At 47.1% G+C, this 26,087-nt stretch overlaps 1 protein-coding gene across 1 annotated transcript in view; it reads right to left on the reverse strand.

Annotated features, from left to right (window-relative positions):
• Window positions 1-4,554: 4,554 nt before the first annotated feature.
• Window positions 4,555-26,087, reverse strand: part of LOC137434355 (cytochrome P450 2C5-like) — a 62,713-nt gene continuing 41,180 nt past the window's right edge. The window contains exons 8-10 of the mRNA XM_068127266.2: window positions 24,468-24,652; window positions 13,731-13,872; window positions 4,555-9,869 (exon numbers count right to left, since the gene is read on the reverse strand). Of these exons, the coding sequence (XP_067983367.2) occupies window positions 9,691-9,869; window positions 13,731-13,872; window positions 24,468-24,652 (506 nt within the window). The 3' untranslated portion in view covers window positions 4,555-9,690. The remainder of the gene's footprint in view (window positions 9,870-13,730; window positions 13,873-24,467; window positions 24,653-26,087) is intronic.

The following is a 26,087-nucleotide window of genomic DNA, read 5'->3' on the forward strand; positions in this document are numbered from 1 at the left end:
GCTTTTCATATTCTGCCAATAACATGGAATACAACCAATCATTTTTAAACTGCCAAAATCAAGACTCTCTGCTCACCTTCACTCCTTCATTCCTCTTTTCTCCAGCCTCTGGAACAAATTCCCTCACTCTCTTCAATCCCACTCCTCCCTCCAGGTCTTTAAAACAGCTGATCACCAGCATCTCTTATCTTCCCCCATCCAAAACCTTGATCTTTTCTACCCCCGCTAATTTCACCCCAAATCCACTTTTTTGAAATACCAACTTCTTTCCTGGAAGTCCTTGGTGTCCTTGTGTTGATACTTCTCCCATCCCACCCCCCCCCCCCCCTTTCCCACGCCTTTGCATTGGGGGGTAATTACATTGCATTACTTGTACAACCACCATGAAAAGGCATCCCCAATAGTTGCAGGTTCTAAAGAGTAATTCTAAATGGTTCTAAAGGTACTTTCAAATGGGTTATAAAGGGTAATTCTATAGGGTTCTACAGGGTAATTCTAAAGGGTTCTAAAGGTACTTTCAAATGGGTTCTAAAGGGCAATTCTAAAGGGTTCGAAAGGTAATTTCAAATGGGTTCTAAAGTTGTCAGCATCTAGAAGACCTGTAACTTGCATGGATTGCACAAATACTGCCAAACTGCACCACTTCCTTCAGACGCGGGTGCGATTTTTTTCCCTCCGTTCCCCGCTAGCAGAGCGTGAGTGGCAAACTTCATTGGTCGAAAAGACAGACCACTTCGCCAACTTCAGAACAAAAGTACTGCGAAACTGCAGGGTTTTGGAAGGGCCTACAAATCGATTTCTGTTCTACAGTGTTAAAATCTTAGGGCCATTAACCAGTGTGGCAGCTACATTCAAGTGTAAGGTGTGCACAGAGGGAGCTGCAGATGGAGGAAATGTTGAGTTGGATCTTGGAGACGGCGTGAAGCTGGAAGGTGTGAAAACATTTTGCTACCTCGGAGACATGCTGAATGGAGAAGGTGGATCAGACTCGGCAACGGTTGCTAGAGTGAGATGTGCATGGAAGAAGTTTCGGGAACTGAGTGGTGTGCTGATGAGGAGGGGAGTATCGTTGAAGCTGAAGGGAAAGGTGTATGCTGCATGTGTGAGAAGTGTTATGATTTATGGGAGCGAGACATGGGTCATGAATGTAGAGCAGCAACGAAGGCTGGAAAGGGTGGAAATGCGAATGGTTCGGTGGATGTGCGGAGTATCGTTGAGAGAGAGGAAGACAAATTATGAATTGCGAAAGATGATGGGAATAGAGCCTGTGATGGATGCTGTGAAGAGAAACAGTTTGAGATGGTTTGGTCATGTGTTGAGGAAGGATGAAAGTGGCTGGTTGAGAAGAGTGATGGAAATGAATGTAGAAGGAAGTAGAGGACGGGGAAGACCGAGAAAGACTTGGCTAAAGATGGTGGAAGAAGAAATGCGGGCAAGGGGGTTAACAAGGAGAGATGCAGAAAATAGAGCAGAATGGAGAAGATTGTCATGGGGACCGCAAGGCTAACCCCCGCTCTTGCAGGGAAAATGGCCTTAAAATGCATGTTGTGTGTTGTTGTGGTGTTAAAATCTTACTATAATTCACCAAATGTCTGTCTGTATGTCTGTTCCCAGGTACCGCAAAAACGGCTTAACCGATCGCAACGAAATTTTGGGTGGGTAATTCTGGGACCCCCTGGAGTAAAATAGGCTATATTATTTTTCCAATTTTTTTTCCCAATTTCCAATTTTTTCCCCAATATCCAATTTTTCCAATTTTCCCAAACATGAAGAAGAAGAAGAAGAACCACCTTTAGAGGCCATTTTTCCCCGCAGAGCAGGGGTTGGCCTTTTTTCGGCACCGTGGTCCCCTTTTTGAAGCGATGTTTTATGGCCGGATGCCCTTCCTGCCGCCAACCCTGTTAGTCGCATCTTGAGACACACAGGGAATTACCAGTAAACTGGTACTCAATTTGCCGACCTCGGAAGGATGACAGGCTGAGTCAACCCCCCTGGCGTTAATTCAGCGATCGACCAGGATTCGAACCCAGGATCCTAGGATCCCAAGCCAGCACCATAACCGCTAAGCCAACACCAGTCTCCAAACATGATGGTGTTCCAAACATGATGGAATAATATTTACCGATATGAACATTGATGTGGCTTTTATTGAAATTCCACAAATACTGTTTAGATTTTGATGATTTGTGTGTGATATGATTTAACGGATGTTTATATAAATCATTTAAAATAAAAAAAGCCTTCAATTTCTAATATTTTGCCTTTTCATTTGGGCCTCCCAATTGAAGCCCTGCCCTTAGGGCGGGTACCGTTGCTAGTTAGTATAATTCAATTGAAACTAAGTAGTTCCTCAATCATCGTGAAAAAAGTGAATTGTAGAGACCAGCAGCTCACAGCCAAATGAGGGTAATGGGTTTAATATAGACTAGTTATACCATAAGTACATGTTTGGCAGAAGCGTTCTGTACATTTATTGAAGTACCTGCTTTCTCTCTTCCCTGTTCTCCCCATTCTCTTTTATTATTTCTTAAATTTGTTTTCACCACGTGTTTGTTGGTCTAGTACGTGGTTCATGATTGGGATTATAACCACGGCGTGAGTAAATCCATGACTATTGGGAATTGGCACCAAACCTCATTAGGGGGTCTTCAAATCACGATGAAGGTTCTTTGGGGTTCACCCGGCCCCTATCCAAACAAACAGAACCAATCACAGCGACACATTCTCGTTTGAATTTTCTCTCTCTAAAGGCCAAACCAGAAACCAAAGCAAAGATCTGTTCGGCTTTCCCGACGGATAACGTACGGTCTCTTTTGTCGGTCTGTCGCTACATCTCTGATTGATCAGGTAATGGATTTGACAAATGGATAAGGTCCACCTTATCAATATTAAAACACTACATGAATTTAGTTGTTGAGCAGGTTGATGAAAAGCAGCCATGTTTGTTGGAAGACCCCAAAACGAAAGATCACCATGTGGAGCTGCATAGATTTTTTGGTGAAAAAGTAAACACGGATCATTTTGATAACTTCATTTTAATCTGCTAAATAAAACAAAGGATTGTAATATCATAGACAAAGAATACAAAGTAAAACAGACAAAAAAATCCCTCATCCCTTCACCAATCCAAACCATTTTACCCTCGGTGTAATATTGTCACATTATTGGGAAAAGTTGTGAGGGCTCAGGTGGTGTATGAATGTAAAGACAACCACTGTTACTTGAGTTTGTACTGTTATCTAGGCCTAGCCTTGAGGGGCCGGGGGCCTTTGTATCGATGCACATGAAATCTGTCCATCATTCTGTTGTGTCAACCCTTCTCCCAAAACCCCCCTATTTATGATTATAACCCTCTTCATTCCACCAAAACTCTTGGTCCTGATTCGCCCAGTGTGGCATTTGTGGAGCTCCACAATTGTGGCATGTGTTCTGCATGTGTGCGTGGATATGCTACCATGGTCTGGTTTTGACTTCCGGTGAGATGGTAAACTGCAATCTTGGTACGTCACAGACAGGGAGCGTCAAGGTTGGTTGTCCAGTCTGCCAGCATTTCCTTGTGAGAGTTAAAGGTCCTGGAATACCTTTTGAAACAAGTCGGCTATTGTGTGCCGGGATGAGTTTGTGGTGCTTGTGTTTTTTTTTTGTTTTTTTTAACAGGGCAGGTGTACAGGTCTAGTGCTGCAGTAGGGTGTATGGCCCTCCATTGTGAGGACTTACTGTGACACTCACCAATCCAACTAGGGTAGGTGGAGCTCTTTTGAAGCTCTGATTGCAAATCCCCCTGCTGCCTTGCAAAGTATGGCTCTTTAAAGAAAAGCTAGGCCCACACCTGACTCTGTGGTGGCGTCAGGAAGGGCATCCAGCCACAAAAAAAGATGCCTCAAAATTGCCTTTTGGCAAAGTAGCCATTCGGTGAAACATGGCTTACACCTGCAAGCAAGTATACAAAAAAAAGGAAGAAATCATGACGAGGCCATAAAACGACGATGAAGCTGATTCTGGCCAACTTCAAAATTCCCATTTTGGTTTTGGTTGTTTTGTCAGCACCTTGCAATGGAATAGTAACCTTTCAAGGTGTAAATTCTGTGCTGTGGAAACTTTTAAACTGGTCGTTGGCACCTTGTTGCCATTCAGAGAGGTATGGAGTAAAAAAAGGGTACCGTAACACAATATCCTAAAAGTATTACTTACTTGCACCAGAATGCGCTACATACAATGACGTTCTTCCACAATGCTCACTTCAATCACAGGAAGAGGAAGTATTTGTGTACCTCGTTCACGACAAAAACCCTGAAATGTACTTCCTAGAGACTTTCTACCAACAATGAATAAAAAGAGGACTCTTCGGCATCACGTGCAGGGGCGCCGCCAGGGATTTTGGGCCCCATGAAAAGATATCACAATCGCAATGGGCCCCTATGAAGCACGCGCGCACATTTTTCCCCGACATTTTTTCCAGGAGGTTGAAACAATGCTTATATTTCTGCATACAGTATGGAATTCACTATTTGATGCAAGACTGACACCCACACAAGAAATGTGCTAAAGGCCATCTTTTACAGTCTGAATGTAATTTTAATGGTAAGAATTACAACATACATTAACCTCTTCAATTAAAATAAATTAACATTATCATCTATAGAATGATATAACAAACAAAATAATAAAATCAGCAGCAGAGTATACATACAAGTATACATACCAAGTGTGGTGATCCAATATCCATAGCCATGCCATTTAGTTATCACTGGTCCTTGCTCAGCCTCGCACACCAAGAGCCCAGCGCCGAGCCTTGTTGCTAGCAAAGTCACCGATCAAGTCTTTGAAGTCCAGCTTTCTAGCCAACTGACTTTCAATGGACAGCATGGCAAGACTGCAAAGCCTGGTTAATATAATTGAATATTGAGAAATTTTACCTAATGTTCTAATAATTTTTAGGGCCCCTGTCAGTGCAGGGCCCTTGGAATCATCCTAACTTTTTCCCCCCTTACAGCGCCCCTGATCACGTGAACATACCGGAATTCCGTTGTAAACCAATAGCATGAAAAATATTGCTCTTCCATTTCTTCTGCATTCAATCAATGATGTCTCAACATTGCAAATCATTGTCCAAAACACACCAGTTCCAACATTGACAATGATTTGTAGATGATTCCCACCTCTAGTTTAGCCATTCTTTTTTTTGTTTGTTTACTTTCCCACTCCTCCCCAAACTTACTTTCTACTCATCCTCAAATGTGGATGCTCAATGGAGTACTGCTCTCCCCTCTGGGCTGGTGCTCCTGCCTCACACCTAGCTCGACTTCACGCTGTTGAAACCAAAGCGTTCAGAATCATTGGAATCTCCCGCGATGACGCTATCTCCGAGGGCCTTTCACTGACTCACCGCAGGCAGGTTGGTGGTCTTTCCGTCTTCTACCGACTCCTCTCCGGCCTAGCCCCCCCCCCCCCCCCCAGCCCTGACTGTGCTCTGTCCCACAAATATTCCTACAGGTCGCACAATATCTGCCTGCAACCCTCTTATGGTTAAACTGCCAAAATCAAGACTCTCTGCTCACCTTCACTCCTTCATTCCTCTTTTCTCCCGCCTCTGGAACAAACTCCCTCACTCTCTTCAATCCCACTCCTCCCTCCAGGTCTTTAAAACAGCTGTTCACCACCATCTCTTATCTTCCCCAATCCAAAACCTTGATCTTTTCTACCCCCGCTAATTTCACCCCAAATCCACTTTTTTGAAATACCAACTGCTTTCCTGGAAGTCATTGGTGTCCTTGCGTTTTATACCTATCCTGCCTCCCCCCAAGCCCTCTCCCTCCCACACATCTCCCGATGTCCCTGCTCTCAAATGTTGTGTTTGTGTGCTTCCTCCCCTTCTCTCCCCATCTTGTCTGCCGCTCCCCCTTTTATATACTTTGTTTGCTTGTTTGTTTGATTTGTTTGTTTGATAAATGTTAGCTCTTTCACGAGCCTCGATTCTGTATACAAGAAAAAAAAATCCTCCTTTATCTTCCTCCGCCTTTCCTTTATATTTTTCTCTTTCTTCTTCTTTATCTTCTTTTATTTCGATCCCAGGATACTGCCGTCCCTCCTTTTTCATATATTTTTTATAAGTGAGGAGAGTATAGCACCGACTTCTTACTTACATGTTATCTATTGTTTTAAAGTCGATACCTCTATTTGAGTGTAATATATTTACCGCCACCACCAAAGGTGGATGGAGATTATGTTTTCACCCCTGTCTGTCTGTCTGTCTGTTTGTTTGTCTGTTTGTGAACAAGATATCTCAAAAAGTTGTGGACGGATTCGGACAAAATTTGGCAGAGATGTAGCGAATGTGACAAGGACGCACATATTCGATTTTGGTGAAGATCTGAATATGGATTCGGATAGGATAATTATTTAATTTTTTCAGAGATTCTTCACCATTGGGAGATAGGGATAAAACCAATATATAGCAGGAAATCTCAAAAGGTTATGGATGGATTTTGGAGGAAACTTGGTGGACAGGTTGTGTCTGACAAGGACAAATCGATTCAATTTTGAATTAAAGATCGGATCCGGATCCAGCTAGTATAATTTTTAAAGTGATTATTCATCATTGGGAGATAGGGCCAAAAACTATATATAGCAGGATATCTCAAAAAGTTGCAGATGGACGATTTTGATTAAATGTGATTCTGTATTGTGATTTTCTGGTCTACTCTGGGATACAAAACATAAACTGTTCACCTGGCGGAGGTATGCTCTCGACTGAGTGCCGTTCTTGTTCAAACTGATGTTGTCAAATTAGAATATCCTTCAGCACCATTGTTACTAATACCTGTTATTTTTTTTATTTATTATCCTCGGATACTGCTTCTCTCATTTCCATTGTTTGTATTCATGGTGGTCTTTAAATCATTAACGTTTGATTTGATTTCGTTATATTTGGTTGTCGTTGCAAATGTGTGGTAAAATAGTTTTTTTTTTTTTTTTGCTGATGTTAAATTATTAGAGATTTTTCTTCTATTTTAATTTGACTATTTACATTGATACTTTGATGCAATTTCGCAATGTTTTACTTATTCCACTAATTTATGCAAATTTCAGATCTTTGTATCTTTTTTGACTGCATGTTCATTTTCTGTAAACCATGTGTAATTCGGCTTATTTCCACGATACATTCGATGAAATAAAACCATTTTTATGCCTCCGCCGACGAAGTCTTTATGTTTTCAGGTTGTCTGTCAGACTGTCCGCCCATCCTTCCATGATAGGCTTTTGTTACCGTGATAACTTGAGAACGGCTAAAGGGCTCTTAGTCAAGTTTGGTGTAGGTATGTATAATGAGGTAAAGATGAACCGATTCGATTTTGGGGTCACAAGGTCAAAGGTCAAAGGTCAGAGGCCAACTCATGAACCAGTGATGGGATTTTGACCAAACTTGGTATAAGTATATATATTATGATGCAAAGATAAGCTGATTATACAGACTCGGCATTTAATATGGAATTTTTTTTTGCTTGACTTGGGTTTACTTTCTTAACTCAGTATATCAATCTGGTGAGTTTCTTTTACACTTTGGTGATTTATTTGTTAAAAGAACCATGTCACTGATTGTCTGTCGCAGCAAGAAGTCAACAACAGGATTATATCACAGGTGGCGTGGCAAAATGTACGGACAGGTGCATTTGATGATTGGCTTCACAGTCGGGTACACAAGGGTTCTTGCGTTCTGTATTAGTGGAAAACAACTGCTGCACGTCTCCAAAGGTTATTGCCGCTTCCTCTGGAGATGGTCCGTCAACTTGACAATGCTGTTTGTCATGGAGTGGTGGCTTTACGAAATTACGGCATGAAACAGCATGCTATTGCTCGGCAGTATGGCATCACTCAAGGTCAGGTGTCAAAGATCCTGAAACGAAATGCTCAGAGGGGTGTCCCTACTCCAATACCGAGGCCAGTACGTCCCCGCAGAACCACAAGGAGGGATGATCGCCAGCTGCACCGGTTAGTCCGCAATGGCTGTACCAAGTCAGCTAATCGGCTTGGGGCTGCGTGGCAGCAACTGGCAAATGTGCCTGTATCCAGAAGGCTATTCAACCAACGACTGGTTCAAGCAGGCTATCGTGCGCCAGGCGTCCCCTGAGAAAGCCACGCCTGACCAGACAACACCGCCAGCGCCGATTGCAGTGGGCCAGAGAGCACCGTCAATGGCAGCCAGGACACTGGAATCACGTGAGCTTCAGTGACGAGTCTAGATTTCTGGTCTATCGTCAAGATGGCCGCGTCCGAGTGCGCAGACAATTGCATGAAGCCTACAACAAAGATTGTATAGTGCCAAGAGTCCAAGCTGGAGGTGGTGGGGTGACCGTTTGGGCTGCTTTTCATGCATGGGGCAAAACTGACCTGGTTGTTCTGAATGGAAACCTGAACCAGTTCAAGTACAGGGCCATTCTGGAAGAAACATTGCTTCCATTTGCTCGTGCAGCCTTTCGAGGAAACTTTGTCTTCCAAGATGACAATGCATGGCCTCATCGTGCTCGCATGATCCAACACTTTCTTGCTGACCGTGGTGTAGAGCATATGGAGTGGCCTGCCATGTCCCCGGATATGAATCCGATAGAGAACTTGTCGGCAGAATTAACGCGTCAAATCGACCACTTGGACCAGCAGCCGACCTCTGTGCGTGAATTGCAGCAGGCTATTGTCACTGCATGGCAAGCGATTCCTGTCCAAACCTTGGCAAATCTCGTGAACAGCATGCCTCAACGTGTACGTGCTCTCCTGAATGCTCGTGGGGGTTACACAAAGTAAAAAAAAAAAAAAAATAACCACCTTTAGAGGCCATTTTTCCCCGCAAGCGGGGGTTGGCCTTTTTCGGGCACCGTGGTTGTTGTTGTTTTTTGGTCCCCTTTTTGAAGCAATGTTTTACGGCCGGATGCCCTTCCTGACGCCAACCCTTTTTGCCGCCTTTAACGACAAACAGGGAATTACCAGTGAACTGGTACTCAATTAGCCGACCTCGGAAGGATGACAGGCTGAGTCAACCCCCCTGGCGTTAATTCAGCAATCGACCGGGATTCGAACCCAGGATCCTAGGATCCTAAGCTTTACACAAAGTACTGAACTGTAATTTTACTGTCCGTAATCCCAGTCGTAATTTAACTTTTGTTTTTGTTAAAAAATTTTTTGTCTAATGTGCAAAATAAAGAGATACTTCTGGAAAACGTACAGAAGTTTATCACAGTACTGTCCATGAATTGAGTTCGATATCAGTTTACATCACTTTCAAGGATCAATTTATTGGTTTTGAAATGTCAAATGTGGTTTTTGTTTCTTTTAAAGGTCACATTAACAAAATCTAGAATAATTTCAACATAATTCCAATGAGCTTTTGGTTCTAAGACATCTCGAAAAGTAAGTTCACCCCCAGAAAAAAATATTCCATATTAAATGCCAAGTCTGTATTTTGACATCAAAGGTGAGGATTGAGGTGATTTTGTTGAGGTCAGAGGTCATGTCAGGTAAAAATATGATACTTGACACCAGCTGAATGTATTTAAATCACATTTGGTACGAATATGTATAAATATGTAATAATGTGGGTGGAGGTATATCGGTCGACGTTGAAGACAGTCGTTCTAGTTTGATTTGATTTATATGCATTTTAGTCATAAGATGTATGAACACATTGATTTGGTAACTTCATTAGCGCTTAAAAGCACAGAGCGCATAAGGTTTTGGAGATGAAATGGTCCCCAACTGTGGTGTCAGGTCTGGAAGTGGTGTGCCAACAGGGGACTTGAAAGTGAAGTGTTGAATAAGTCCGGTGAAGAAGATGAATAGTTCCGTCCGGGCGAGGCTCTCACCCAAGCATGCTCTTCGTCCTAAAAACAGAGAAAAAAAAATCCCTTTTTAAGGCCATTTCCCCTGCTAGAGCGGGGGTTAGCTTTGCGGACCCCATGAGAATCATCATGTTTCCCTTTTTGAGGCAATGTTTTTATGGCCGGATGCCCTTCCTGATGCCAACCCTTTAGTCACCTCTTACGACACGCAGGGATATGGTGTACCTATTCTAAGCCAGGGCACACATCGACACATTCATTCCAGCAAGGTGGTACTCAATTTGCCAGTTGGTACAAATTTGAATCATTGATGGATTTTCAGTGACATTCCGAAGCAGTTTCCTGTTTGCCCGGCTGCTGAGTTTGAATGGGTGACCTGATCTGCGTAGAGTCTGCATGTTATGAAATGTCTTCCACTTCTTAATGATGGATTTCACCGGATACAAAGAGATAATTAGTGACTTTGAAATCTTCTTATAACCCTCTCCTGAACGGTGCTTCTCCATGACTTTATGTCCGACTTCTTTGGAAAACTCCTTCGCCTTCATGTTTGCCTTATTGGTTGACCAAGTGAGGTGCATCTTAAAAACCACTTATATAAATAAGTGGGGGAGCTTAATTTTTAAGGTAAATAAGTTCACCTTAAATTGTACACGGATTCCATACAGGTAAAACCCATTACACTTATTTTGTAACCTTTGAAACAAATAATTTGCTCTTGAAGTGAATTAGGGTTAATTAGGCATGCCGTCCCGATGAGAGGGCTTGTTTGCTTCTTGTGGAAGTGCCATTTTATGCAAAAAGGATTTAAAAAATCAAAACATTTAAACACACATTGGGACATGTACTCTAACACCATGGCCAAATCACACAGTCCAATAAGACTGTCCCATGAGCATAAACATGCACTTTAGCCCAAAGGCTTGGTCATTCAAAGCACACTCGTCATAACCCCAAAGGGTCAGAATGCATGGTCATGCAATTGGACCCCTCCTCCATAGGAATGATTCCCCATGACTTCAACACTATGCTGTCCCGACGAGGGCTTATTTGCCTCTTATGAGGCCTGCCTTTTTTATAATAAAAAAGGTAAAAAAAATCAAACATTTAAACAGCCTTGGACGTGCACCTTGACCCCAAGGCTAAGGCACACCATCTATCAAGACTGTCCCATTAGCATACATATGCACCTCAACCCAGAGGCTGAAGCACATGGTCAATCAAAACACATGCATCCTGACCCCGAAGGGCCAGAACACATGGTCATACAATTGGACCCCTCCTCCATAGGAGTGAGTCCCCATGACTTCAACACCATGCCGTTCTCATCAGGGCGGCATACCGTTTAAAAATGTAACTAATTAGGACCAAAATCGTCGTTAAATGAAAATGGCATCTCCTGGCTGTGTTGGAGAGTTTTAGCCACGGAATATGTCTCACACGGTAAAAACCGCACAATCCGCAACGAATGAAAAGCCTGTCCACATATACATTATACACATATATACAGCACACACACACACACACACACACACACACACACACACACACACACACACACGTGTGTGTGTGTGTTTAGACACCTACAGTCACGTGAAAAAGTAAGCACACCCCATGTAAAGTTTTGACTTTTTCAACATATTTCAACATACAGCTATTTGATCTTCATTTCAACAATATTGATAGATAAAGGTGAAATAATATAACAAATATCATGAAGCATTTACATTTTGTAGTCCATTGTATAATTTAAATAAACATAAATGCAAATTTCGCATGTGGAAAAAGTAAGTACACCCCTACATTTATTGCTACTTCAAATACCTAAAATTAGAATCAGGTGCACCAGCTCAGGTGCAAATGATTAGAACATCGTTAGAGAGGATCTTGGAGGAACCTGTCTTATTTAAACCTCAGATATTTAGTTTGGTTTGCTCTTTGTTGTTGAAGTGTGCGGCGTCACCATGCCTAGATCAAAAGAACTCTCTGAGGCCTTCAGAAAGAAGGTTATAGATGCCTACGAGTCTGGGAAGGTATTTAAAAAGATCCCCAAACAATTTGAAATCAATCATTCGACTGTCCGGAAGATCAACTACAAGTGGAGAAGATTCCAAACAACTGCCAACTTATTCAGGCCAGGCCGCCCCAGCATGTTCAGCCCGAGAGCAGACCGCAAGATGCTGAAAGAAGTCTCTAAGAACCCCAGAATGTCATCACGGAACCTGCAGGTAGCTCCTGCCACTGTTGATGGCAAAGTGCACGAGTCTACCATTAGAAAGAGGCTGCACAAATTTGATCTACATGGGAGGTGTGCCAGGAGGAAACCTTTGCTGTCCAGAAAGAGCATCAGGGCAAGACTAAAGTTTTCCAATAAATACCTAGGCAAATAACAGCACTTCTGGAACAATGTGCTCTGGACAGATGAGTCAAAGGTAGAGCTATTTGGCCACAGTACCAGAAGACATGTTTGGCGAAAACCAAAGACAGCATTTGACCACAAGAACCTGATACCAACTGTAAAGCATGGTGGTGGAAATATTATGGTTTGGGGCAGCTTTGCTGCATCAGAGCCTGGGCAGCTCACCATCATAGAATCCACTATGAATTCTTCATTAGACCAGAGGGTGCTTGAGGATAATGTGAGGCCATCTGTCGGAAAGTTGAAGCTCAACCGAAGGTGGACCTTGCAACGTGACAATGACCCTAAACATACCAGTAAATCCACCAAGGAATGGCTGAAAAGAAAGAAATGGAGGGTTCTGGAATGTCCAAGACAAAGCCCGGATCTAAATCCCATCGAGATGTTGTGGGGGGATTTGAAACGAGCTCTGCATGCAAGAAACCCCTCAAACATCACACAGCTGAAAGAATTCTGCATGGAGGAGTGGGCAAAAATTTCTCCCAGTTGATGTCAGAGACTGGTAGACAGTTATAAGAAACGCCTACTTGAGGTTGTTTCTGCCAAAGGGGGCAATACCACCTATTAGAGCCAAGGGTGTACTTACTTTTTCCACATGCGAAATTTGCATTTATGTTTATTTAAATTATACAATGGACTACAAAATGTAAATGTTTCATGATATTTGTTGTATTATTTCACCTTTATCTATCAATATTGTTGAAATGAAGATCAAATAGCTGTATGTTGAAATATGTTGAAAAAGTCAAAACTTTACATGGGGTGTGCTTACTTTTTCACGTGACTGTACATAACTGTATTTATTACTGTGCCATCACACTTGCAGAGCCATAATGGCATTTTTGGTGTCATGAAAATCAATGTATTCCCCGGCATTTTTGTAGCACAGTTTATTGCGCCTCCATGTTCTCTTTGACAATGAACATAACTTCTTTTTGTTTTGGGAAATGGTTGAAAACACGAATAACAAGCATTCTGAGTATTGCGCTGCATTACATGTTCCCTACCGGCAGTCTGTCGTCCGGAAAACTGTTGGGGAAATTACCAAAGTTCAAAGTGCCATAACTTTGTCAAAAATGATCGAAACGTCGTGAAGTTCGAACTTGATCTGTAACTTATCATGAGGAAACCATGTGCCAAGTTTGAAATCATTAGCATTAAGCGTTTAGAAAAAAAGTCAGGAAAACTGTTCTTTGCGTGACGGACTGACAGACTGATGGACTGACAGACGGAGGGACAGAGTGCAAACCTATAGTCCCCTCCGGTGTGCACCGGTAGGGGACTAATAAACATATGCGTGCACACATAGACGAATACATATAGAATACATAATTAAGGGGATAACGCTACTTATGATGCTCTATGTACAATAAACAACAATGCAATAAAAACAATTATTATCACCATTATTTTGTCAAATTAGTTTGGTAGATGTTGCAATTGTGGAGGAAATGTGAGCAAAATTCTTGTATATGTCGAATTACCTGCTGAGAAGGCCATAAAAGCATCACGTTTTACAAAGCCTCCATTCTCATCCAGGAAGTGTGACGGGTTGAAGTCGTATGGAGTGGCCCACTCTTTGGCATCTCGATGCACGGAGCGAAGCAGAGGAATAATCTGTGTCCCCTAAATATGGTTTGGTAAAAGAAAGACTTTGATAAAGTAACACCTGATAACTGCACTGAATAACCATCATATCAAAACTCAAAGAGAACTGAAATGCAACTGTTTGTGGAGCAGAGCTCCAAGTGAATACAAATTTACAATGCCATTTACATGTAAAAAAACAAGGATGTAACCTCTTATCGAGGGGACAGCACTCAACCGCACTTTAATACTTGAACTTTCCTATCTGCCCACCCTTTGTACTTTGAATCGTGTGGTGAGGTAGTTGCTTTAAAAGCAACTTTCATTCTCATTCTCCTCCTGGAATGCAAATCCAGCCAAAGGCAATCTCAGATCATTCCACAAAGCACAAGTGTGTCTCTACTCTCAGGAGAACCAGGAACAACATCTGTTCAATCTCAAGAATGAACTTTGAAATTTGTCTCCCTCTTCTGAAACCTGGTGGTGCCTTTTCAAGTTTATTTAATTTTCTTTCTTTTAATGTTGACGGCTCCAGTCACAGGCTATATCGTCCTCATCGAGGCCAGGTCTTAAATAACAGAACTGCATTGATAGAAAAGTGAAGAAAGAGAATGGTCGAAGAGTTTTTGAGGAAGTAAAAATCTGCTTTTTGAAAAGTGGAAGATCGTAAGTGTTTGTAAATACACGAGAAGGTAAAGAGTTCCAGAGTTTGGCAGTGGAGGGGAAGAAACAAACATCATAACGGCCTATCCTTGTAGTTGCCAATGGCCACACAGTAATCATGAGATGTAGTGGCTTGTCGAGTATTCCATGGTCTCGCTAATGGTGGAGGAACACAAGCAGCAAGTTCTTGGGAGCAGAAACCGTAGTAATATCTGTGTAAAAGAGAAGGAGAGCCAACTTTGCGGCACAGTTCAAGCGGGTCGAGTTTTGAGGTCAGATTAGGAGAGTTGATAAGTCGGATTACTTTGGATTCAATTCTGTCCAGTAAGTATGTGGAGCTAGGACCTCCCCAGATGTGAGAGCGGTACTCTATACAAGGACGAATCAATCCTTTATATAGTTGAAGAAACTGTTGGGAGGAGAAGAATCTTCGACATCTGAACAGGACTCTTAGTTTCTTCAAGGCAGACTTAGCTATTTGTGTAATGCATGGATTCCAGGATAAATTTGATGTCAGGGTAATACCTAGTAGGTTTATTGTATCACATGGTGTGATTGTGGAACTTTCAAAGGAGATTGGAGAGTTGAGAGGAGTTTTAGAGAGAGATGGGAAGAAATTTAGTTTTAGAAGCATTAAACTTAACCTCATGACATTTGCCCCACTGGGAAATCTTGTCCAAATCCCAATTTAAAGAGGTAGCTGATCAAATGAGATGTAGATCGAGTGAGGGAAGATGTGCCAGATGGGAAAACATGGAGGAATGTAATGTTGAGTGCATTAGATTATTTGTATGAGAAAGAAGGCCGTTAACAACTTCTTTTCGCTCTTTCACGAGCCTCGATCTTGTATACAAAAAAAAAAAAAAAAAAAAAAAAGAAGGTTGCATTTTACATATGCAAGAATAGTGATGGAGACAGGACGATAACCCTGAGGGACACAGCTGTTGATAAGTAAGGAAAGGGGGAGGGGGGGGGAGATGTGGGGGAGGGGAGATGTTGAACCAGAACAATTACAGAGATAAAGCGATCGGAGAGAAAGCTGGATATGAGAGAGCAGAGTGAAGGAGAAAAGACGAAAGAAGGAAGCTTGGATATCAGACCCCGATGTCAAACTCTGCCAAAGGCTTTTGAGATATCAACGCCTACAACAAAGGATTCCTCAACCTGTCATTTACCCTAGGTCATCTTCCATCTACTTGGAAATCAGCCAACATCGCAGCATTACATAAAAAGGTGCAAAACGGATTCCTATCAGCTTACTTCCGATTATAATCAGCAAGGTCCTGGAATCCATCATCACAGTTGACATAAAATCATTCTTTTTCTCCAACAGCCTCATTTCAGATCATCAATTCGGAATCAAACCTGGTCACTCTACATTGAGCATGCTGCTTATGCCCTCCCAACTATGGATGTCATCAGAAATGAAACCAAGGCCTTGTAGCGGCTGCCGCTGGGTTTTCACAATCGCCTTGCACCCATCAAGGATGCGGAGCGATCACCATGCCGGGCTCGTCCAGGACGCCCGGGCAGGCCCGCGCTCAACTTGCCAGGCCGCAGCCAGGACGCTGGGCCACGCCCCCTGGCGCCGGGCCTGGGCAAACCCCCTGGGAGAATAGATATATATTGCTGACCGATAAACGGGTTTTCAGAGTGCCGGAGTGTTTGATTTCATTAAAGCAACTCGGATGAATTCTAGCTTTTTGTCGCGTCCATTCTTCCGATCGACGTGGGAGCCCCAGCTCCTTCATTGGTGACCTATCGACATGGACACGGCAGTCGCCCTTAAACTGCCTACCTTCTGGGAGGCTCACGCGGCGGTTTGGTTCGCACAGGCGGAGTCCCTGTTCGCCCTGCGAGGCATCACGGCCGACGACACCCGCTTCCACCATGTGGTAGCTGCGCTCGGTTCGGCTACCGCGGCCCGCGCCCTGAGCCTCCTCGAGAGCCCGCCAGCCGCTGACAAATACGGCGCGATTAAGAAGCTGCTCTTCGATGCTTTCGCCCTCCCATCGGCGGAACGCGCACGGCGCCTGCTCGAACTGCCTGAGCTCGGCGACACGCGCCCTTCCGAGCGAATGGACTACATGCTTTCACTGCTCGGCGAGCACTCTCCGGCATTCCTGTTCCGGGAGCTGTTCTTCCGTCAGCTGCCTAACCCGGTACGCCTCGCCCTGGCAAGCACGACGATCACAGATCCCCGGGCCCTTGCCAGAGAAGCCGACAAGATCTCCGCCGCAGGACAGCGCATCGCAGCGGCGACATGGGACCCACCGCCGTCCGACGCAACACCCATGGCGCCCGAGCACCCGGCACGGTCGACGGCCGAACTGCCGACGCAATTGGCGGCCGCTCTACCGAGCTGACCACCTCCAGCACGACGACCGAGGCCTCCACCTGACCAAGCGTGGTGTTACTATCATGCCAGGTTCGGACAGAAGGCCCGAACATGCCGACCCCCGTGCACCTTCGGCAGGCCGGGAAACGGCCGGGCCGGCGTTCATTACCAGCCATGAGCGCCGGCCACACGGGCAACTTACTGTTCATCACGGATAAAGCGTCCGGACGGCGCTTCCTGTGCGACACCGGCGCCCAACTGAGCGTCATACCCGCCTCTGACCAGGACAGGCAATCCGCGGTTTGCGGCCCCTCCTTGGTTGCGGCCAACGGCTCGACTATCCGCACCTTCGGCCCGCGCAACGTCACCCTCTGCTTCGGCGGCCAACGCTTTGCTTGGACGTTTGTAACCGCCAACGTGCCCATGGCTCTGCTAGGCGCCGACTTCCTCTGCGCACACGGACTGCTGGTGGACGTCCAACGGCGTCGTTTAATCAACGCTGAAACCTTCAGCTCCCTGGTATGCACATTGAGCAGCTCCGCGCCGACCGAGCTGGCATGCACCGTCCCGGCGGCGAACGAGTTTGCTCGCCTGCTCACGGAGTTCCCGGCCCTCACGCGGCCGACGTTTTCGGCCGTCGCAGTACGGCATGGGATCGAGCACCACATACCAACCACGGGCCCGCCGGTCTACGCCAGGGCCCGCCGCCTCGACCCAGCCAAGCTCGCCGTAGCGAAGGCCGAATTTGACGCGTTGGAGCACCTCGGCATCGTGCGGCGCTCCGATAGCGCGTGGGCCTCGCCACTGCACATCGTGCCAAAGCCGGGGGGTGGATGGCGCCCGTGTGGCGACTACCGCCGTCTCAATGACGCTACCACCCCCGACAGGTACCCGATCCCGCATATCCAAGACTTCTCCGCCCGTCTGGCGGGACGGGTCATTTTTTCGAAAATTGATCTCATACGGGGATATCACCAGGTACCTGTCAGGGCGGCCGACGGCCCTAAAACGGCAGTCATCACGCCGTTCGGCTTATTCGAATTCTTGCGGATGCCGTTTGGTCTCAAGAACGCGGCTCAGGCGTTCCAGCGCTTGATGGACGGCGTGCTGCGTGACCTGCCGTTCCTTTTCGTTTACCTGGACGACATCCTCGTCGCCAGCACGTCCCGGGCCGAGCACCTCCTCCACCTCCGAACACTGTTCGGGCGCCTCAGCGAGCACGGCCTCATCGTCAACCCGGCCAAATGCCACTTCGGCACGACGGCCGTTGATTTTTTGGGCCACCAAATCACCAAGAACGGGGCCGTGCCGCTGCCAACCAAGGTCGAGGCCATCACCACGTTCCCGCGTCCCCGCACCATAAAGGCCCTGCAGGAATTCCTGGGAATGGTGAATTTTTATCACCGCTTCGTGCCCCGCGCGGCTCAACTCATGCGGCCCCTCTACGAAGCCCTCCGGGGCAAGCCGGCCAAGCACGACATCGCCTGGTCCGCAGCAATGGATGCGGCCTTCCAACGCTCAAAGCGGGCCCTCGCCGACGCAACACTGCTCGCTCACCCGGTGCTCAACGCTCCCATTGCCCTCACCACGGATGCCTCCGACTACGCGGTGGGCGCCGTACATGAGCAATGGGTGAACGGGGTTTGGCAGCCACTCGCTTTTTTCAGCCGGCAGCTCCGGCCGAACGAGCTCAAATACAGCACGTTTGACCGGGAGCTCCTCGGTCTACACCTGGCCGTCCGCCATTTCCGCCACCTCCTGGAGGGCCGACCTTTCACGGCGTTAGTCGACCACAAGCCGTTGGTTTACGCCATGGCCAAGGTCACGGAGCCATGGTCGGCCCGCCAACAGCGCCACCTCTCCGCCGTGTCGGAGTTTACCACGGACATCCGGCACGTCGCCGGCAAAAACAACGCCGTGGCCGACTGTCTTTCCCGGGCCAGCGCGAACGCGGTCCACCTGGGCGTGGATTTTGCGCTTATGGCGGCGGACCAAACCACCGACACCACGGTGCAAGCCCTCCGGGCGGCGGACACGGGCCTCCGCCTGGCCGACATCCCCTGCGCGGACACTGTCCTGCTCTGCGACGTCTCCCAAGGCCAGCCTCGCCCCATCGTGCCCGTCACCTGGCAACGCCGCATCTTCGCCTCCCTCCACGGCCTTTCCCACCCGGGCCGGAAAGCTTCCCAGAAGCTGGTGTCGGCGCGTTTCGTCTGGCACGGCCTTCGTCGGGACGTCCGTGATTGGACCAGCACCTGCACGGCCTGCCAACGGGCCAAGGTCCACCGACACACCCAGGCCCCGCTGGCACCTTTCACCGTGCCCGAACGACGTTTCGACCACGTCAACGTGGATCTGGTGGGCCCCCTCCCCCCGTCACGGGGGTTCACACACCTGCTCACCATGGTGGACAGGACCACCAGGTGGCCGGAGGCCGATCCCCTCGTCTCCACCACCACCGCCGACGTGGCGCAGGCTTTCATCGCCACCTGGGTCGCCCGCTTCGGCGCACCGGCGGACATCTCGTCAGACCGCGGACCACAGTTCACCTCCGAGCTGTGGGGCGCGGTCGCCCGCAACCTGGGGGTCAAGCTCCACCGTACTACGGCCTACCACCCCCAAGCAAACGGGTTGTGCGAGCGATTCCACCGCTCCATGAAGGCCGCGCTCATGGCCGGCCTTCAAGACGGCGGTTGGGCCGACCGGCTGCCGTGGGTCCTTTTGGGCCTTCGCACGGCCCCCAAGGAGGACCTCCAGGCATCCACCGCCGAGCTTGTCTATGGCCAGGTGCTACGCGTCCCGGGCGAATTCGTGCCCGACGCTACCAGTCCCTGGTCCGCAGCTCACCAGCGCTCGGACCTCCAGGAGGCCGCCCGACGGTTTGCCCCCGTGCCAACATCCCACCACGGTGACCCCCAGTCCTACGTCCCCCCAGCACTCCGCACAGCGGAGTATGTTTTTGTGCGTCACGACGCACATCGATGGCCACTCCAGCCGCCGTACGACGGGCCCTTCCGGGTGCTGCGGCGGGACGACAAGTCGTTCGTCATCGACATCGGCGGCAGGTCGGACCGGATTGCAGTGGACCGCCTCAAGCCGGCGCACGTGGACGTCGACCACCCACCACGGGTGGCCCTTCCGCCGCGGCGAGGCCGCCCCCCGTCCACGGTGCCCCCCACTCGACCGCCCCCCACCTCACCGGACCCCCTCCCACGACCCGCCAGGGGTCGCTTCGGCCGGGTCATCAGGACCCCCCTCAAATTGACCCTGCCGGTGCAAGCCGATTCTGGGGGGACGTGTGTAGCGGCTGCCGCTGGGTTTTCACAATCGCCTTGCACCCATCAAGGACGCGGAGCGATCACCATGCCGGGCTCGTCCAGGACGCCCGGGCAGGCCCGCGCTCAACTTGCCAGGCCGCAGCCAGGACGCTGGGCCACGCCCCCTGGCGCCGGGCCTGGGCAAACCCCCTGGGAGAATAGATATATATTGCTGACCGATAAACGGGTTTTCAGAGTGCCGGAGTGTTTGATTTCATTAAAGCAACTCGGATGAATTCTAGCTTTTTGTCGCGTCCATTCTTCCGATCGACGTGGGAGCCCCAGCTCCTTCAGCCTTCTCTTTGGACATATCTCGTGCTTTTGATACAGTCTGACATCCTGCGTTACTCTCCAAACTGTTTGCCTATGGAATCCAAGGCCAACTCCCCTCTTGGATTACTGACTTCCTCCACTCTTGTAACCGAAGTGTGGCTCTCAATGCAACCATTTGTTCTCCTCTTCCTGTCAAGACTGGAGTGAGGAAGTCAAGGCTTCCCGCGATGAAGCTAACTCTGAGGGCCTTTCACTCACTCACCGCAGGCAGGTTGGTTGTCTTTCTGTCTTCTACCTACTCCTCACTGGCCTAGCCCCCCAGCTCTGTCTGTGCTCTGTCCCCCAAATACTCCTGCAGGTCGCACAAGATCTGCCAGCAACCCTCTTCTGGTGAAACTGCCAAAATCAAGACTCTCTGCTCACCTTCACTCCTCCATTCCTCTTTTCTCACAACTCTGGAACAAACTCCTTCACTCTCTTCAATCCCACTCCTCCCTCCAGGTCTTTAAAACAGCTGTTCACCACCATCTCTTTTCTTCCCCCATCCAAAACGTTGATCTTTTCTACCCCCGTTAATTCACCCAAGATCCACTTTTCTGAAATACCGACTCCTTTCCTGGAAATCCTAGCTATGCCCATGTCCTTTTTTTTTTTTTTTACCTCTTGTACCCCCCACCCCCTTTCCTACGCCTCCTCCCCCAAGCCCTCCCCCTCCCACAGATCTCCATATGTCCCTGTTCTCTACTGTTGTACTTGTGTGCTTCCCCTCTCTCCCCATCTTGTCTCCCGCTCCCTTTATTATGTCTTATGTGTTCGATTTTTTTTTGTCATTAATGTTAGCTCTTACATGAGCTTCGATGTTGTATACAAAAAATATATAAAAATAAAAATAAAAAAGACCTGAACGAAAATCGAATCGGCTTGTTCTTGTCACCTACCCAACTCGTCCACCAAGTTTATTCATAACTCGTCCATAACTTTTAAAAATATGTTATGTATCGCTTTTCACCCGATTCCTCAATGGTAAAGAATCTTCTATATATATAAAACACAGTTTGTGTGTGTGTGTGTGTGTGTGTGTGTGTGTGTGTGTGTGTAATATTACCGATAGACTCCTAAACGGAGAGGCTCACGTACTTGATATTTGGCACAGACATGGCCATTGAGCCTGGTAAGAACATGGCCGACCTAAAAATTTATTTCATAATATTTTTTTTACCATATTTTTACCTCAGCGCGGAATATTATGACCGGAATCTGACCTGTAGCAGAGCAGCGCGCTGATTCGCTCAGAGCGATCACGTGATGTTCGTTGCCGCCATTAACTCAGTTACGCGTTCGCACGTATTTCAGAGCGAAAAGCGATTACGTTTTTGCCAGGTACTTCTGCATGATTAGCATTTAGCATGATTTAGCATAGATAGTAGCATGTTTCACATAGATTTTTTTTCAGCGAGCAGAAGTACCCGGCATTGTACGAATAATATATAGATAGTGCCGTGTAGGGCGGAGTGATGCCGCTGTGGGAGGGACCGAGCAAGGTCGCTGTGGGCGGGACCGAGCGAGGTCGCTGTGGGCGGGGCCGGGCGAGGTCGCTGTGGGCGGGACCGAGCGAGGTCGCTGTGGGCGGGACCGAGGGAGGTCGCTGTGGGCGGGACCGAGCGAGGTCGCTGTGGGTGGGACCGAGCGAGGTCGCTGTGGGCGGGGCCGAGCGAGGCAGCTATGGGCGGGGCCGAGAGAGGTCGCTGTGGGCGGGGCCGAGCGAGGTCTGCGTTTGTGCGTTGCCGTTGCCGTTGCCTGGTATAAAAAGATGGTGCTTGATGCTCTCTGCGTCAAGATACGGACTTGATGTCCGTATCTTTACAACAGACATTCCAATGATGATGATGATAAATGTAATACCACTCAAGGAAGGCCCACAACTCAAGAGAGTGGAAAAAAACAATAAAATGAACAAAAATACGGGGAAGGAGAAGCAACCACTCAGAAGAATGACAGAAAATCATTTCCCTTAAATTTACCGTGTTCACCAACTAGCACGACCAGATACAGGACACCAAAATAATTTCCTTTACACATATCGTGTCCACCAACAAGCAAGACCATACCACTTACCTCTGGATCAAACTGTATTTCAAATATTCAAACGGTTTTTACATACTGCCGTCTCCTAGCAACCAATGAAATTTTTCAAAAATATTGTAGTACATTTATTGTAGTACATAATAATGTAACATATTTACGGCAGTATATTTATTTACGCCATGAGTAAGGAAGGAAAATTTCCAGCGCGCTGATTCGCTCATTCACGCTCATTGATGACGATCAAGATCACGTGATGACGTGATCACGAATGATGTTCGTGACGTGATCACGTGATGTTCCTTGCCGCCATAAACTCACAGCAAGTAGCATAGATTTTAGCATGATTAGCATTTAGCATGATTTAGCATGATTTAGCATGATTTAGCATAGATAGTAGCATGTTTCACATATATTTTTTTTCAGCGAGGAATATTATACACGGATTCTGACCGGTGGCAGAGCAGCGCGCTGATTCGCTCAGAGCGATCACATGATGTTCCATCTCCGCCGCCAGTTGGCTTCACTTTTCACGGAGTATGAGCGTTCTATATATTTTCAATTCAATGCGCCCGACTCGCTCACGTACTTGATTTGTGGCATAGACATGGCCATTGGGCCTTCACGGTGTAATTTGTGCGAGGCTTTTGTCCGAGTGAGCTTGAGTCGAGAGGGCGAATGTACGGGTTGGGAATGTACAGGTCTCCCTTCCCCTACCCGGCAACGCCGGTCCTGGAGGGCGTCACAGGATCGGTGAGTCTCCAAAATCCGCTTCGTGCTGTTGCGAAGATTCAGGACGATGTCGTGATTGTTGTGCTGCTCTCCGACCATGAGAACCGCAACGTCATTGTTGACTGGCCTTCCCCTTCCCTCCCCCTTCCCCCCTCCCCTCCCCCTCCCTTTTCCCCCTCCCCCTCCCTTTTCCCCCTCCCCCTCCCTTTTCCCCCTCCCCCCTACCCCTTCCCCTCCCCCCACCCTTCCCCTCCCCCTCCCCCTACCCCCACCCCTTCCCCTCCCCTCTCCCCCCTCCCCTCCCCTCCCCCCTCCCCTCCCCTCTCCCCCCTCCCCCCTCCCACCCCTCTCCTCTCCCATCCCTCCCCCTCCCCCCCTCTCCTCCCCTCCCCCCTCCCCCTCCCCCTTCCCCTCCCCCCTCTTCTCCCTCACGTTTATACACGGAATGCCAGGTACTTCCCCCCCTCCTCTTCTCCCCTCCCCCCCTCTCCTCCCCTCCCCCCCGTTCCCCTCCCCTCCTCTTCCCCCTCCCTTCCCCTCCCCCGCCCGGCAATGCCGGGTACTTCTGCTAGTCATTTATAAATAAAATAATTTTCGTATCCGAATCCATATTCTTTCATTCCGGTTGATCTTCACGAAAATCTAATAATTTTGTCCATGTCACATGCACCACCACTCTGCCAAATTTCGTCCGAATCCGTCCACAACTTTTTGAGATGTCTTGTTCACAAACAAACAGACAGGGGTGAAAATAACCTCCATCCACCTTTTGTGGGGGAGGTAATAAAAGTTGAAAGAGGTTTAAAGGCGTATAAATAAATAAATTCCAGGTTTTACCATCATTTTACCCTGTGGCTATTGCATCACCCTGTCTAACATGTTACATTACTTCTTCATGCCGGTTGTTTGTGTACTTTATAACATCCTTAAAAACCACAACCTTCCTGTTTGGAATTATTTAAATTTTGTTTGACTGCCAGGCAGACAGACAGAGGAAAGAATTATCTCACTCCTCTCTGTGCATGCGCGATCAGGACAAATGCAGAGCCAAAGTATGGTAAATGGTACGTATGTGGGGTAATGTATAAATGTGTAAACATTGTATAAAAAACTCATGTATAAAAAAAAAGAAAGAAAAAGAAGAATAGAAAATGTCACTGTGCACACTTTGTAGCAATAAAAGGCAGAAGGAAACAATTGCTTATCAAATTACTCTTTGAAAAACACACCTTGGGGATGAGGAAACCATTGAACTCGACGTCAGTGGTCGTGGCATGTGGGATATTCATGGGGATGATGTCGGAGAATCTCTGTATCTCGTGAATGACCGCGTTGGTGTAAGGAAGGTTCTCCCGGTCTGCCATTGTTGGGGCTCGTTCACCCAACACTCGGTCTATCTCAGCATGTACCCGTGCTAAAAAAAAGATAGAGGTTACGTTATTTCATACCTGATCAGATGAGTCTTTCAATCATTTTACCAGTGTGGCTTCATCAATTGTCGATTCAAAAAGTTACAGATTCGGATGAAACGGTGGTGGTTTAGGTATGCTATTAGCCAGTTAATAAATAAATTAATTATTTTACGGTTATTATTTATTTACTTTAATAATTATATTAATTACTTTTTTAATTTTCTTTCTCATTTGGGCAATATCTCGGGCACCTTTTGAGCTAGGAAGCTGATATTTGGACATGACAGTGACCAAGTGATTTGGCTATAAAGGATATTTTTTATTTGTTGATTAATCAATTAATCGATTAAGTATTTATTTTTCCGATTATTTATTTATTTAATTATTTCTCAAAAAGTTACAGCTTTGGTTGAAACACTGGTGGTTTTGGTATGCTATTAGCCAATTGATTAAGAAATTAATTATTTTACAATTTTATTTATTTATTTTAATTACGCAATTCATCAATCATTATTGTACACCTCTCCCTCCCAATACCATCTCTATGTGCTGCACGGCGGCATCACCGCGCGCCGAAGGAGCCCCGACAATGCCGCGTGCTGGAGGATGTTATTTATTTATTTGGCATGGGGGCGATGTACTTTGAATATGTCTGTACTTGTTAATTTACTTTGATTTGGTGTTTCTCGACCGCAGAAGTGGATGACCAACCTGCCATGGTAGGCAGGTAAGCCTAAGTGGAGCAAGCTTTCTTTGGGGAACCTTTTCTCCATGTGGAGGATTCTCTCTGTTTCTCTATCCTCTTCTTCACCCCTGAAGGCTGCTCTGATGCCCAAGCAGAATACAAATGTCACTGTTGTTCCTGGTTAATGACGAAACGACCATCACACTTAGACTGTCATAATTGTGGACTTGTGACTAGGGACTCCCAGCAGCATCCTCTGCCTATCCACAACATCACTCCTCCCTCGTCACAGGACTTAGGTAAAGATGGGTGGTGAGCAGGTGAACAGGTGTCAATGAAGGGAAAAACCTGCACAGATAAGCAATTAGAGTGATAGAGGTGTGTTCTAGCGCTACCCCACTCTCTATTCCTATGAGCATCGTTGGCTGTAGGTGCAGTAAATGCAACGTGAGGTCTGATGCACATAGGCCCAGCAGACTGGCCAGGTCGCCGTTATGATGATGGCTGCCCTTGATGTCCATGGTAGACACACCTGTCTGCAGATGCTCCATAGTGATGCCTAAATTGGTGCCACCACTAACTTTCATGGACACGTTTATCCACGATGTAGCATTATTGTACAGTCCAAGTGTGATGGATAAGTGTGCTCATGGCCTTCGCCTAAATAGGCTTCCCAAACAAGGCAGTGAGGATCCGTTACCCTGGACAAGGGGCGTGTTGTAGAGTGTGACGCCACTGTAAAACAGCTACCC

This window comes from Myxine glutinosa, chromosome 10 (assembly GCF_964187855.1).
Source record: "Myxine glutinosa chromosome 10, kmMyxGlut1.1, whole genome shotgun sequence".
Taxonomy (NCBI): Eukaryota; Metazoa; Chordata; class Myxini; order Myxiniformes; family Myxinidae; genus Myxine; species Myxine glutinosa.